The 13527-nt window shown below is 39.0% G+C and overlaps 1 protein-coding gene across 2 annotated transcripts in view; it reads left to right on the top strand.

Annotated features, from left to right (window-relative positions):
- LOC101466350 (retinal-specific phospholipid-transporting ATPase ABCA4) overlaps nucleotides 1–5280 on the top strand; it is a 44592-nt gene extending 39312 nt beyond the window's left edge. For both annotated transcript variants that reach the window (XM_004555287.3, XM_004555288.3), the window contains 10 exons: nucleotides 75–204; nucleotides 344–464; nucleotides 1160–1222; nucleotides 1502–1608; nucleotides 2275–2416; nucleotides 2704–2838; nucleotides 3127–3230; nucleotides 3430–3522; nucleotides 3663–3912; nucleotides 4370–5280. In XM_004555287.3, the coding sequence (XP_004555344.3) occupies nucleotides 75–204; nucleotides 344–464; nucleotides 1160–1222; nucleotides 1502–1608; nucleotides 2275–2416; nucleotides 2704–2838; nucleotides 3127–3230; nucleotides 3430–3522; nucleotides 3663–3912; nucleotides 4370–4486 (1262 nt within the window). In that variant the 3' untranslated portion in view covers nucleotides 4487–5280. The remainder of the gene's footprint in view (nucleotides 1–74; nucleotides 205–343; nucleotides 465–1159; nucleotides 1223–1501; nucleotides 1609–2274; nucleotides 2417–2703; nucleotides 2839–3126; nucleotides 3231–3429; nucleotides 3523–3662; nucleotides 3913–4369) is intronic.
- The last annotated feature ends 8247 nt before the right edge of the window (nucleotides 5281–13527 follow it).

Raw genomic sequence — 13527 nt, forward strand, 5'->3', positions numbered from 1 at the left:
GTCTATGCATAAATTACCCTTTCACTCACTGAAAATTGTAGTAAAGTTTGAGTTTGGACCTCGTCTGTTTCCAGGTGAAGATTACACATTGGACCCTTTCCGATGGGACTTTGTGGGAAAAAATATTTCTTTCATGGCAGTGGAAGGCTTTGTTTATTTTATTCTTAATCTTCTGATCCAGTACAGATTCTTCCTGGACCACTGGTAAGAACACAGCTAAAAGCACACTAGCTTAAAATTTAAATAAACAACAGTAACTTAACCATAGGGTTAGAATTTAGAGCAGAGGAGCTCTTTTGCACTAGAAGCTTCAGTGCTGATGATTTTTTTCCAAATCTCCCAGGTTGTCAGACTACAAGCAGAGTCCTGCACAAGATGAGGATGATGATGTTGCAGCAGAGAGGCAGAGGATTTACGATGGAGGGAACAAGGCTGACATTCTGCAGATCAGGGACCTCTCTAAGGTATACATTTTAATCAAACGACTAATTTCATATTTATTGTGATATTTCATTGCGCATTTTGGATTATAAGACTGTATGAAATAGAAGTTTCAAGGTTTCTTCCAGGCCAGTTTTGTTAATTTCATTTTCAGCTTCAGAATTAAATTTATTTCCAGACATCCTTTCATTTGTATTCACATCAGCATCCAGTTAAATGAAAAATTAAAAACAGAGGGGAAGGCACTAAAGGTTAGTATTCGTGGGAACATTCAGAAAAACTCCAGTGGGATAAGTACTGAATACAGAAAAGGTCGCCACACATTGGAATTACAGCTCCCTTTAATTTCATTAGCAATGTTTCTACCAGCTACAGGTCTCATCATGCAAGTATCTGAAAAAGAAATAAAAGTTGTGAAATTCAGATTATAATGCAAAACAGCCCATAAATAACATAAGTAAATCCCTCTATGGAGACGGAGCAGGAAAGAAGGTGGGAGTTGTTTTATTTTTGTTTGTGTCTCAAGTAACGCGAGAGTGCTTTCCCGATACCAGAATCATAGAACTTTTCTTTATAAATACTGGATAGCAAACTTAATGCAGTGCTAAACATGAATTTAACTATTTTCCCAAAAAATCCACCACCTTTTTTAAACATAAATTCTTATTGTTCGAGCAGCACTACACAACTTAAATGTCTCCCTGCCTTCTCTGCACAGACGTATGTGGGCAGGAAGAGGGCAGCTGTGGACCGGATTTGTGTGGGAGTCCCTGCAGGAGAGGTAAAGTCACTGAGGACATTTATATTGAGACCTACTACTCTTTTCTATTTGCTGTCAGTTTTCTCTTTCTGCATCTCTTCAAATAAACTGACAAACTGATTTGGCATTAGAGCATTACAGCGGCATGGTAACACGCCTCGCAATTTGCAGTTCTATATTTATCTCTTCTAGTTAGTCTAATCAAGCTTGATCGAATGTGATGGAATATGAGTTTCATTCTATATAAATGGGAGTTTATTTAAGTGCATTCATAAGCCTGTTTGCGTTTTTTCCTGTTAGTGCTTTGGTCTCTTGGGAGTAAATGGAGCTGGGAAGACGACAACCTTCAAAATGCTAACTGGTGACACTGATGTCACCTCTGGAGAGGCTTCTGTGGCTGGTTACAGGTACATAAAGTTTATTCAAAAAAATGGTCCCTGGATAACAGAACACAAAATCTGTTCAGGCCTGCATCGGATGGAATTTATTCAAAAAATAGAAAACTTTGCTCTTAGTTTATCCTGCACACAGTTCCAGATGAGTGAAAACCAGAAACAGTTCACTGAATAAGACAGTTTGAATACGGGAAGGTCAACCTGACATTACCTGTGTGTTAACACAGGTAATGTGTTAACACACAGGGGAAAAAACGCAGCCTAGGAGGGCTTGAATAACAATTAGATTTCAAAGTCTAAATTCTCATTTTGTCAAGGAGTTTCATGCCAGTTATTTGAAAATTCACAGTTTTCCCCTCAGAATACCTGCTCAGTTAAGTGGAAAATGTCTTTGAACAAAAATCTAGGGATTCAAAGAATGTGAAGCACCGATGTGTCAAATGATAGTAATTATTGTCTGACAAATATGGGCATTAAATTAAATACACTTGACAAGAAGATTAGGTAAGCAATGTTTTAGTCCCTTTCTATTGAGAGGAATCAGCTTCTGAGCTTCTTCAGATAGCTTTCTTAAATAATCTGTCCCTTCTGGAATTGATTGATGTTTTGTTATTCCTACCATGTTAGGTGCTCCGTCAGCCCACTGCACTGAATTGCATTGTTTGTCCTGTTTTGTAGCATCTTGACAGAGATTCTGGATGTGCACCAGAACATGGGCTACTGCCCTCAGTTTGATGCCATCGATGAGCTTCTTACTGGCAGGGAACATCTCTACCTTTACGCTCGTCTCAGAGGGGTGCCCGAGTCAGAGATCCCCAGAGTGAGTTGGACTCCAGCTGCTTTACATATCGAACAGGCTAAGGATGTTTTTCACTCGGCTAGTCCAGTGACACTTTAGTTCAGCAAAGCAGTAGAAATCTGCTTTGTTCATAATGGTTTTGTTCTCTTTTTTTAAATATTTGCCCATTCTTCTTTTCTGTACTAATTTTGCTCATGCATTTTATGATATTTTATGAAATGCTATCTTAACGGGTGGGTTGTCCATTATAAAAGATCACTGTTTTGGATTCAAGTAGCCACTAAAGATGAATCTTTTTCTCCATCTAGGTTGCAGAGTGGGGCATTCAGAAGCTGGGTCTGTCAGAATATGCAGGCCGCTGTGCGGGGACTTACAGTGGAGGCAACAAACGCAAACTCTCCACAGCTATTGCAATGATTGGTTGCCCGGCCCTGGTGCTGCTGGTGAGTTAGCCAGTGACGAAAAGCTCATGAGCTCATGAGCATTTTAAATTTTTATGCAGGGATTTATCAATGAAATGCTCTATGAATCCAGATGGGAAGCCATATGGGTTCAGTCAAGCCTGGCCTCGAATGTTTTATACACTGGCAAGCAACTGTGCAGATCAGTTCAAATTGGCATAAATCTGAGATCTTTGCCATATGCTGATAAAGAAAAGGTTTTGGTCTCTGTTTGCATGGAATTATGTGCTCAGACATTCAAGTTGGCTGTTTCTGGCTCTGTGCATTTAGGACGAACCCACGACAGGGATGGATCCCCACTCTCGACGCTTCCTGTGGAATGCCATCATGAGTGTGATTCGGGATGGCAGGGCCGTGGTGCTAACGTCACACAGGTTCGCCTAATAATGAAATTAAAATCCTCTGGACACATTTGCTGCACCAGCTGACCAAACGGTTAACTGTTGATGAAATCATGGCTACATTTGCATTCACTTGATTTCGCCACAGAGGTCCATGAAATGATGATGCATTGCTCAAACATGAAACAGCAGCAGTAAAAATAAAGATGGATTTTTGTTGTTTTTTTACCAGCATGGAGGAGTGTGAGGCTCTGTGCACTCGACTGGCCATCATGGTCAATGGAACCTTCAAGTGTCTGGGTACCATTCAGCATCTCAAATACAAGTAAGACATATTTTGACTGTTACTATTTAAATATATAAGTGGTCATTTAGTCACAGTGGCATTTTCTAGCTAATATCAACTAATGATAAGAGCACATAAGGAAACATGTTGAATGTTTTGATGCTGTTTCCTTCATTTAGATTTGGTGATGGCTACGTGGTCACGATGAAAATCAAGCCAGCTAAAGCAGGCTTGTCCCCAGAGCTGGAGCCTGTCGAGAGCTTTATGGAGACCAGTTTCCCTGGCTGCGTTCAGCGGGAGAAGCACTACAACACGCTGCAGTACGAGATCGCCTCATCCTCCCTAGCGAGGATATTTCAGCTGGTGGTGGCCAATAAAGACAGGCTCAGCATCGAAGACTACTCTGTTTCCCAGACAACACTGGATCAGGTTTGGATGACATACAACAATGAGAAATGACACTGTGTTAATAAAACGGAAGGGTATTTGTCCCATGACAAGGAGGCAATAACTGTCAGTTTTTGTCATAGATGAAAATATTCAATCTTTAGGTTGCAATTTTTGTCATTTATAAAGAGTACATAAATAACTAAACATATTATGCATGTAATGGAGTTTTACCATGAACAGCTAGAACTCTTATGAAAACATATTTCATATAATAGCATGGTTTATTTAAACACCATCTGTGTACACACATCTTCCCCTCCATAGGAGAGATTATAGTTGTTGATAAATATATTCATAATCTGCTAATAACTGCTGTTGTAAGCCTGACATTTAAATATCACTTATGTAGAGCTGGATATAAATAAATTATGATTCAATCCTATGCATTATAATTTATCACTTGCATTAAAATGTTGGCGCACTTTCGGTTTTTCAGGTGTTTGTCAACTTTGCTAAGCAACAGGCTGGAGAGGACGAGGAGTTAACGCTACACAGACGAACGGCAGGTGGAAGAAAAGACATCAAGGTCTCACCGGTTAAGAGGAAAACATGAAAAAGTCATGCAAATATAGAGGTGTTACTCCGCAGGGCAGTAAGCTGTTTTTTTTTTTAGAGTAGAGGTGAATGTGACCAGCTCCCTGCCAAACTGACCTGTGGAAGAGTTTGCTTCTCGAGCTACAGTCAAACTTGACAAGCTCTTGTCTGCAAGTGGAGAGTCATCTTATATAACTTTTAAAAATCAATAATGTCTGACACATTGCTTTGACCTGACACTTTCCGAATTACTTTAAACTTCAAGCTAAACAAAAGATTCTTCTGGAAAAAATTGAGTTTTTTCTGCTTAGACTGACTGACTTGTATAAAAGTGTACATATTGTATGTTTAATGAATACACTAACAAATACCCTGTTAAGCATTATTTTTATTGTCTATTATAATGAACACCTGTCACTTTTATATATAATATTTAAATGAAGACTCATGCTATGTATTGTTGAACTGTCTAAATGCAAAACATGTTTACGATTGATTCTGTTCTTGTCAGTATTTTTTTGTTGTAATTTTATTACTATTTTCTGCTGTCTTTTACATCTACGTGCTTTGTCAAATAGCACAATGTTTTCCTCTTGGAAAAAAAAAACGTATAAAGAAGCATAGCAAGGCTGAAGAGGGAATCTATTTTGCAACTGACATCTGTTTAACATGCTTTCCACATGCTCTGTGCAGTCCCTTCTAGCTGATTCGCACTTCCATCAGTCACAAATAAAGGAGTTTCATGAGCTATATATGAAGTGTGGTGTAATGTAAATGTGAAGTGCTGTATTTCCTATTAAATATTTCAGCCTTCCCGTGCTTCTTTCAAAGCTCCTTGGTGTTATGGTGGGATGCTCAAAAAGAGGAACTGAAAGGCTTTTCACATTGCTGACCTACAGTGACTCCACTGACCTCCATTCTAAAGCTAAGGAAGCAACTACGCAGATCAGTTGAGTCAGTGGCTACGAGACGGCTTTGCATCGGGGGCCAAGGCGACACTGTGCTGAGTGGCTTGTCACAACCTGGATTTTTCTGACACATAGTCCAATTACTGTTCTCCTTCAGTGAGTGGTGGTGTCATTGCCTCAGGCTGCCCATAAGTCTGAATTCCATTGGCTACCTCAAAGAAACAGAAGGATGATGGCACTGTGCAATTTCAAGGCTGCTAATGAATTCTCTGGTGGGGATCTGATGCTCACTCTCTGCCCATATGCTCATCTGGATGAGGCTGATGAGCATGAGTAGCACGCTGTGGGAGAGCAAACAAGTCATGCATCAACAGTGCGTCCAGAAAGTATTCACAGCACTTTACTTGTTCCACATTTTATGATGTTATAGCCTTATTCCAAAATGGATTCAATTCATTTTTCACTTCAAAATTCTACATACAATAGCCCATAATGACAAAGTGGGGAAAAAAAAGTTTGCTTGAAATTCTTGCAAATACAGTACGATGGTTAGTACTGTCTCACAGTAAGAAAATCCTGGGTTAAAATCCACCATCTGGCCGGGGCCTTTGTGTGTGCAGTTTGCAGATTCTCCCTGTGTTTGCAGTCTAAAGACATGCACCTAGTGGGGTTAGGTTAATTGGTGATTCTAAATTGTCCATAGGTGTGGATTCGAGTGCAAATGTCTCTGTGTTAGCCCTGCAGCAGACTGGCAACCTGTCCATGGTGTACTCTGCCTTTCACCCTATGGTAGCTGAGATCTGCTCCAGCCCCCCCTGCAACCCTGACTGGATGTATGGACGGATATTACAAATAAAAGACATAAAATGACAAATGATCATCTGTCAGATGTTCCTACAACCTGATTGGAGTACACCTGTGGGAAAGTCAGGTGACTTGACAAAATTTAGAAAAGCACATATCTGTCGACATAAGATAGTTCACAGTGCATGTCAAAGCACAAACCAGGCCATGAAGTTCAATACTGTCTACAGACAATTGTCTGTACATCAGAGACAAGATTATTTTGACGTACAGATCTGCAGAAGGATACAGTGGCCTCCATCATCTTTACACGGAACCACATTTTGGAACCACCAGGACTCTTCCCAGAACTAAGGCTGAGCGATTGGGGTTGAAAGCCCTTAGTTAGGCTCAAGGCAAAGATGAATGTAGCAACATACAGATATATTCTTGATGAAAGTGCAGAGTGCTCAGGACCTTGAACTGGGACAAAGGTTCATCTTCAAACAGGACAATGACTCTAAACACCCAGCCAAGATAACAAAGGAGTAACTTCAGCACGACTCTCTGGACAGATCTGATAATGGCTGTGTACCAAAGCCACCCATCAAACTTGATGGAGTTCATGAGGTTCTGTAAAGAAGAATGGGAGAAAATGCCCAAAAATAGGAATGCCAAGCTCGTAGCATCACACTCAAAAAGACTTGAGGCAGTAATTGGTACCAAAGGTGCTTCAAGGAAGTACTGAGCAAAGGCTGTGAATACTTATGTACATGTTACATTTTACTTCTTTATGTCTATACTTATAGATATCTATTACTTACATTGGAATAGTAGTGGTAGAATAGTTAAATTTATGTCTTGCATATTTCCACAACCATATCCATAATCACATACCGTGTATGCCACCGTTGTATATAGTGTATTATCTTACTTATTTTATATTTGTTTGTATTTTCCTTCTGCTATCAGTACCTGAGCTGAGGTAACGTAAGAATTTTCCCACCGTGGGATCAACAAAGTCTTATCTTATCTTATGTTTTACAAATTTGTAGAGAATTTCAAGCTAAAATGTTTTCACTTTATCATGGTGAGGTATTGTGTGTAGACTTTCAAGGTAAAAAAAAAAAGAATTTTGGAACAAGGTGTTAATATGACAACATATGGATCAAATGAAGCGCTGTGAATACTATCTGGATGCCTGTTGTTGAATCCTGAATGAGGCCGACTTAAACATTGAGATTATCTTCAGTGCAGCTGAATCAAGAAGCCACATTTTGAATATACAGAACAGTGTGGAAAACTTAAACCTGTATTATTACATTTTAACTTTCATTTTATTCATTTATCTTTATTTTTTTTACATTGCAACTCAAGACCAGAAATCTTATCTTATCATCTTATCCCAGCTGTCACAGGCCAAGAGACAGGGTACAGTTTTCCAATTTGTCACAGATGCCTCTTTCTGTCATGTTGGGTGACATAAACTGTGTTTCACAAATTTTTTTTTCATATGATGTAGTAGCAAATACTGTATTTTCCATAGCAGCATATTGAATTGAGAGCATTATACTGAGTTACAAGAAATTAAACATGTTACATAATTGAAATGTCCTCTTTTGTGATCAGATCAACCATTAGGTCATGCCATAGTTGTTCTCTTATTTAAAGCCCTTTTTTCTGATCTTGTGGAAAGAAAATCACTCTACTGGAACTGTTGTTAATGTCAAACTTCTTGATGCTTGTTTTAATTTGTCTCTTTTCCATCATGCCTGTCAGCCAATTGCCCATAACTGGAATTTAATAGTCTTTCAAGCCCTTGAAAAAGAGGTTTCCTGTTATTTCCAGTAAAAAATCTCTTAATCCATGTGATGCTTACATCTGATTATCAGATATTCTTGCAAAGTGTTGTGTATGTGCACCAGCAGCCACGCAAGATTTTCTGCAACAAAGATAAATATTCTTGTGTGAAACATGCCATGGTAATAAATACACAAATCTGACAAGGCTTACTATCTGATACTGATTTCTCTTTGACACCCTTTGGTGTCAGACAAATACACAGTGACAAACTTATCAAGACCTTCTCAAACAGCATCATTAAAGCATGTAGAATTGGCATCTTTAGATGTTCAAGCTGCCTGCGGTGTGATGCAATCAGGAGCACTCACGCACTTTAAATGAAAAAGGGCTCAACAACAATTTGAAATGTTAGTTAACTAGTCATAGGGGGTGTTACTGTGCCTGTGGAAAAGTGAGTATTGTGGCTGCTGTGGGTCTTAGGGAGCTTTGCCACTTCAGTGGATACTCTGAGAAAGTTAAGAGCAAGAGAAGCCACTGTTACATGCTGTTACATGCTGCTGCTGTGGACCTGAAATGAAATGGACGTTTTCAAATGTGCCACAGTGACCATTAGGATTATAGAAGGTGTAGGAAAGAGTGTTTAAATCTCTTCTGCATGTGTTCAGATTGTTTTAGTGAGCAGATTTTAGTGATCCATTGATGATTTGTAATTTGCATGCAAAGCTTAAGTCATGTCTCACTGCATGCAGTGGACAAGGGGTCCTTTTGAGTTTAATGCTATTTTTTAATCTTTTCTTTCTTTCTTTTTTTTAAACTTGTGGGTCAGAGCGGCAGATATTTTGTGTCACAAGTTTAATTGGGAGCATAGTTGAAGGATGGACTCGGAGAAGGTTAGTGGTGTATCTGTGTTCAGAGAGGGGAGTGAATAAACTTCTGGATGAAAGACGGCGCTTCCGTCTGAGATTAAGCTGATGAAAATTGTGTATCGAAGTTGGTGAACATTATTTTTATTATGTGAGAGAGTTAGGAATTGGAAAAGGAGAGCCAGACATTGGACTGATACTTATACAGCACCTTTCCACTCAAATTCCACACTTTCTACTACAAGTGAGTAATTCCTACACACAAATATTCCTGTAGCACTTTTGTCTATGCCTAAGCACATTCTGATATTCACATAAATGCAATGGGGGCAATGTGGGGTATCTTCCCCAAGAATACTTTGTCGCGTGGACTGCAAGAGTCTGGGATTGACTCACCTGATCCAGCTTCCTACAGGAGGAAATAGTTGGCTTGATTTCTGTGGACAAAAGGACCTTAGTTAGTTTTACTGACTAGTTTTTCTTTTTCTCCCCCTCTTTTTTGGATTAGCATCTTCCAATTTTTCCCACTCTTTTAATTTGCTTTCAAAGTGTTCCTTTACCATTTTTAAACAGTGTATATATGATAGCAACTATCTGTAAGTGTTGAGCAGCACCATCCTCTGACATGTAGACGTTGCTGTGTGACCGATGAAAAGTATGGAAAGCAAAGACAATATTGAAACATTTTGCACTCTTGGAATGATTTCAATTATGTTCACTCAGCTCTGCAAAGTTTTTGTCTTCTTTTTCTTTTCCACCTTCTTCTTGGTTGGTATGCGGGATTTGCATATATAACAGATATAGTGTTGCAACACTTGGTTGACCATCTGTACCTAAAGTAAGTGGATAAAATGTCAGGTGTTGCATTTTTGGATTTGACAGTATATTTTATTTTGCTCACCGACATGTCAATTGTATTTATCATTTACTCCATAGCTGACATTTCAACAGTTTTCATCTGACTCTACATACTCCGTGTTTGTCAGCATTTACACATCCAGTGGCATTTTCATTGCCTTCATTCCTTAAACTGAGTGATCATCAGCTTTAGGTGGTAATCCAGGTGATGTCTCAGATATCTCAGCTGCTCTCAAACACAAGGTCTTTACCTTTGAATCAAAAAGTATTTCACAACTTTCACATTGAAGCAGAATTCATGTATTTTCCTAGCTAGAACTTAAACTCACTTTAACGGAGATCCTTCAGTTTATTTGCATTTTTTGCTTTTATCTCAACTAGTCGAGCTTTAATTTGAATCAATAATTCAACTTTACATATAAAGAACTTTAAATGTTGTAAATGTAGTCATTTGTAGTCATCAAATGTTGTCCAGTGTAGTCATTCTAGTTTTGTTCTAGTTATTGCATTTTGACTGATTCTTCAGCTAAAATTTAAAGCTGCTATAATTGCGTTTTTCCATAATTACCAAACTAGATTTCTGTCATCTGCAATCCATATTCTGGCTACACCAGAAGCTGGAGTTGCTCAATTGCAGACTCAGTATCTGATGGCCAAACATAGTGGTGGGATGGTAAAGACCTAAAACAGAGTGAATAGACTTACATTTACACGCTTTAATTATACAGAGCAACACAGCAAGATAAAGAAAGCAGCACATAAATCAGCCTTTACAATAAACTATTCATACCTTCAGTGTATTGGACCAGAATCAGACAAGTGAGAGGGAACACATTCATCAATACAGTCTGAGAAAAGTCTCAGCTGTTTCCTAAATTAGCCCAATCATGGCGTTTCCACCTAGAAAGCAGGAATCATCAGTCATTTGTTGATAATCAATCTGTGACTGTACTGACCGAGTCAAACGTTTGGAACGAGATATATTCCAGAATGCAGCAAATGATGAGCACTCTGTATTATATTTCTGAGAACTCAGTGACTGCTTTGAAAGTTTTTCATGGTTTTTGAAGATGCTTTTGTCAAAAATGTGCCCCGTAATCAACCACACGAGGGCAATAATTTTATTAAAATATCCAACCAATGTCTTATGTCAACAACGTGAAGTATTTCTTCTGAGGCATCCCACTGTTATCGACTCAGTTCTGTGCCCCGAACCTTCAGGAGGTGTCTTTTGAAGTCTGAGGGATGTGTGGGCTCATAGAAGGAATTGCTGATCAAGTGTGCTTTTAAAGTACATCAGCACTGTGCAGCCAGCCTGCATCTTCTTGCCTATATGTGTGTTTTTGTCTCAGCTGCAGGAGCCGCTCTTGAGAGATCTTGAGCAAATATTTCTCTCTAACCCTCCCACAGCTGCTCCACATTAAATATTTTTCATGTTGCATAAAATGTAACTTATGTTGTTCGAATTTTAGCTCTGGTGGATGATTATCTCAGAAATAATTGCGAAAATTTTGCTTTTGTGAATTACTTTTATTATTCATAATCAGTCATAACATATTTTTGTGAAAACTTGATCTTGTCAAGTTCTCTAGGTGTGCCCTTCACTCACAAAAATCCAAAACACGAGGGCATTAGCATTCAGAATGCACACCGTAGATAAAAAACAGTCTCAAAGTGAAGTCACTTAGGACTCGTGGGACTGACGGAAGAATATGAAGCTATGCTGATGGATTGGGTTTGTTAGGCGAAATAGGGACAGAAAAAAAGAAGTTTCTGGAGTTTGTCTCGTTAAAGGCGCCTTGTCAGCAAGCGAGATAATATGGTCTGGGTGTGTGGGCTTGTGTCATCCACAGGGACAAAAATAAGCCAGCTTTAATCAATAGTAGAGTTGGCTCATCATTAGTTTGCCATTCTTGCCCTCTTGCTGATGTGAATACCAATTTCAAAACTCTGTGTGTTTAGGCTATCATTTACTGTGGCACACTGTCAACATTTTCACAACTGTGGCTCAGGAAACACTTTGGTGCCATCAGTTTAATGTTCTCCCAAGGTGTCTCATCAGCTCAGCTCGGCACACAGAAACTCAAAATCCTGAGACAGAATGCGTTTGCTTCTCTGCAGCCATGATTACCATAAACCTCTAGCCAAGGTGCCGTAGTGATATAGTGAGCCATTAGAGATATGACAAATACATTCATTAGCTTCCTCACAGCACCTCAGCTCCATGCTGTTACTCCCGGGGGTGAACTACCTTTTTGCCTCCAAAAGGTAGAGGTATTGACCCCAGGGGTAATAGAAGATGATTGAAAAAGATGGATCTGGAAGAGCTACCTTCAAGTGCTGTTCTTGGCCTATTGATTATGAAAAATCTCAGAAAGTGTGTGTGTGTGTGTGTGTGAGTGGGGGGTGTCATAAAAAGCTCATAAAAAATGGAGAATTTTCTCAAAACTTCTGTATGCACTATATTACTGTGTGCAAAATGATTCATCTGTGTTGCTATAGGTCTACCTACCTACCAAGCTTCCTTGGTTGTTTAATACTGTAATGATTCATCTGAATGTTGATAAGACACTAAATTTGCTTTTACTCGTGCCATATTTTGGCAAGCATTACACAAGGAAGTATTTTTAAACAAGTCTTTGTGATGGTAAGGATGATTCAGTTAAATCTGAAGGGAGGCACCGTCATACAAATGGAAAAATGGGCTGAAGCAGCCGTGGCTCAGCTGGTAGAGTGGGTGGCCATTGAAGTGTGAGTGTGTGTTAAAAGGTAGTGTGTATGTGCTGACCATTTCCTGTTTACTGTAATTAAACAAAGGGGTTTTGGAGAGCATTGGTGGAGGTAGGCCATTAGCCATTGTTTTTTTTTCCATTTGTTTCCAATTTTATTTTATATTTTTACTGGTTAGCACTGTAGCCTCACATCAAGAGGGTCCTAGGAGTTTTCTCCAGGAGCTTCAGGGGGTCTTGGTAAGGTGATTCTTGCAAAAGACTTTTAATTATTTTTTTTTTAATCTCAACAGTTACACTTCCTTTTTAAGCAAGATAGAAAATAAATGAAGAAGCAAGATCTATCTGGGGTAAAATGGTGAGCTGCCAGTCAAACATACCGTTTCATTTGGCTAATAGCTCAAAGGCTCCACAATGGATGGAATAACTTGCACTATCAGATACTGTATGATATAGTATTATTGACAGTAATTAGGTCAACCTCGCAGACTGTGTTGTCACCGGACGCTCTGAAATATTCAGATTTTGAATGCTCTATTAGATACTCCACAAAGTGCATAATAGGTTAGCTCAACCATAGATTCAATTGTGGAAACTGAACTATGAATAGTTCCCTGTTAAAGGTCACTCAAACCTCATTTACGGAACATAATTAATTTATTTGCCTGGGGAATACATGTGAATCTCTCGTGAATGCCTAATTGATTTAAGCTTAGCCCATTAAATAATGAGAAAGTCAGAACAAGTCAGTTTTTGCTAACAAAAAAAAAAAAAAAAAGTGGTATGTCCACTAAATGGCACATGTTGATTGTAGTTTTTGAGTCTAGTCTAACATTTACATAACAGGCTTGTGATAGTCGCTGAGTGACAGCTTTTAGAAATAGCAGATGTAAACATTCACAGTTGGCTTCAGTCTGTCCTGATACAGAGCAGGCTCATAAAACCTGTCCCTCCTAACCTTCTGTAGTAGCTGAGCATAACGAGGATGATGCAATTAGTCTTCTAATGTCAGAGACAATAAGGCTAACAGGGCGCCAGCATACTTATTGTAGCTTATTGCAGGTCACTGTCAAGTGATCGTCTGCATTGCTAGCAATAAGGGATAATTCGGTTGGT

Source organism: Maylandia zebra, linkage group LG18 (genome assembly GCF_041146795.1).
Source record: "Maylandia zebra isolate NMK-2024a linkage group LG18, Mzebra_GT3a, whole genome shotgun sequence".
NCBI lineage: Eukaryota > Metazoa > Chordata > Actinopteri > Cichliformes > Cichlidae > Maylandia > Maylandia zebra.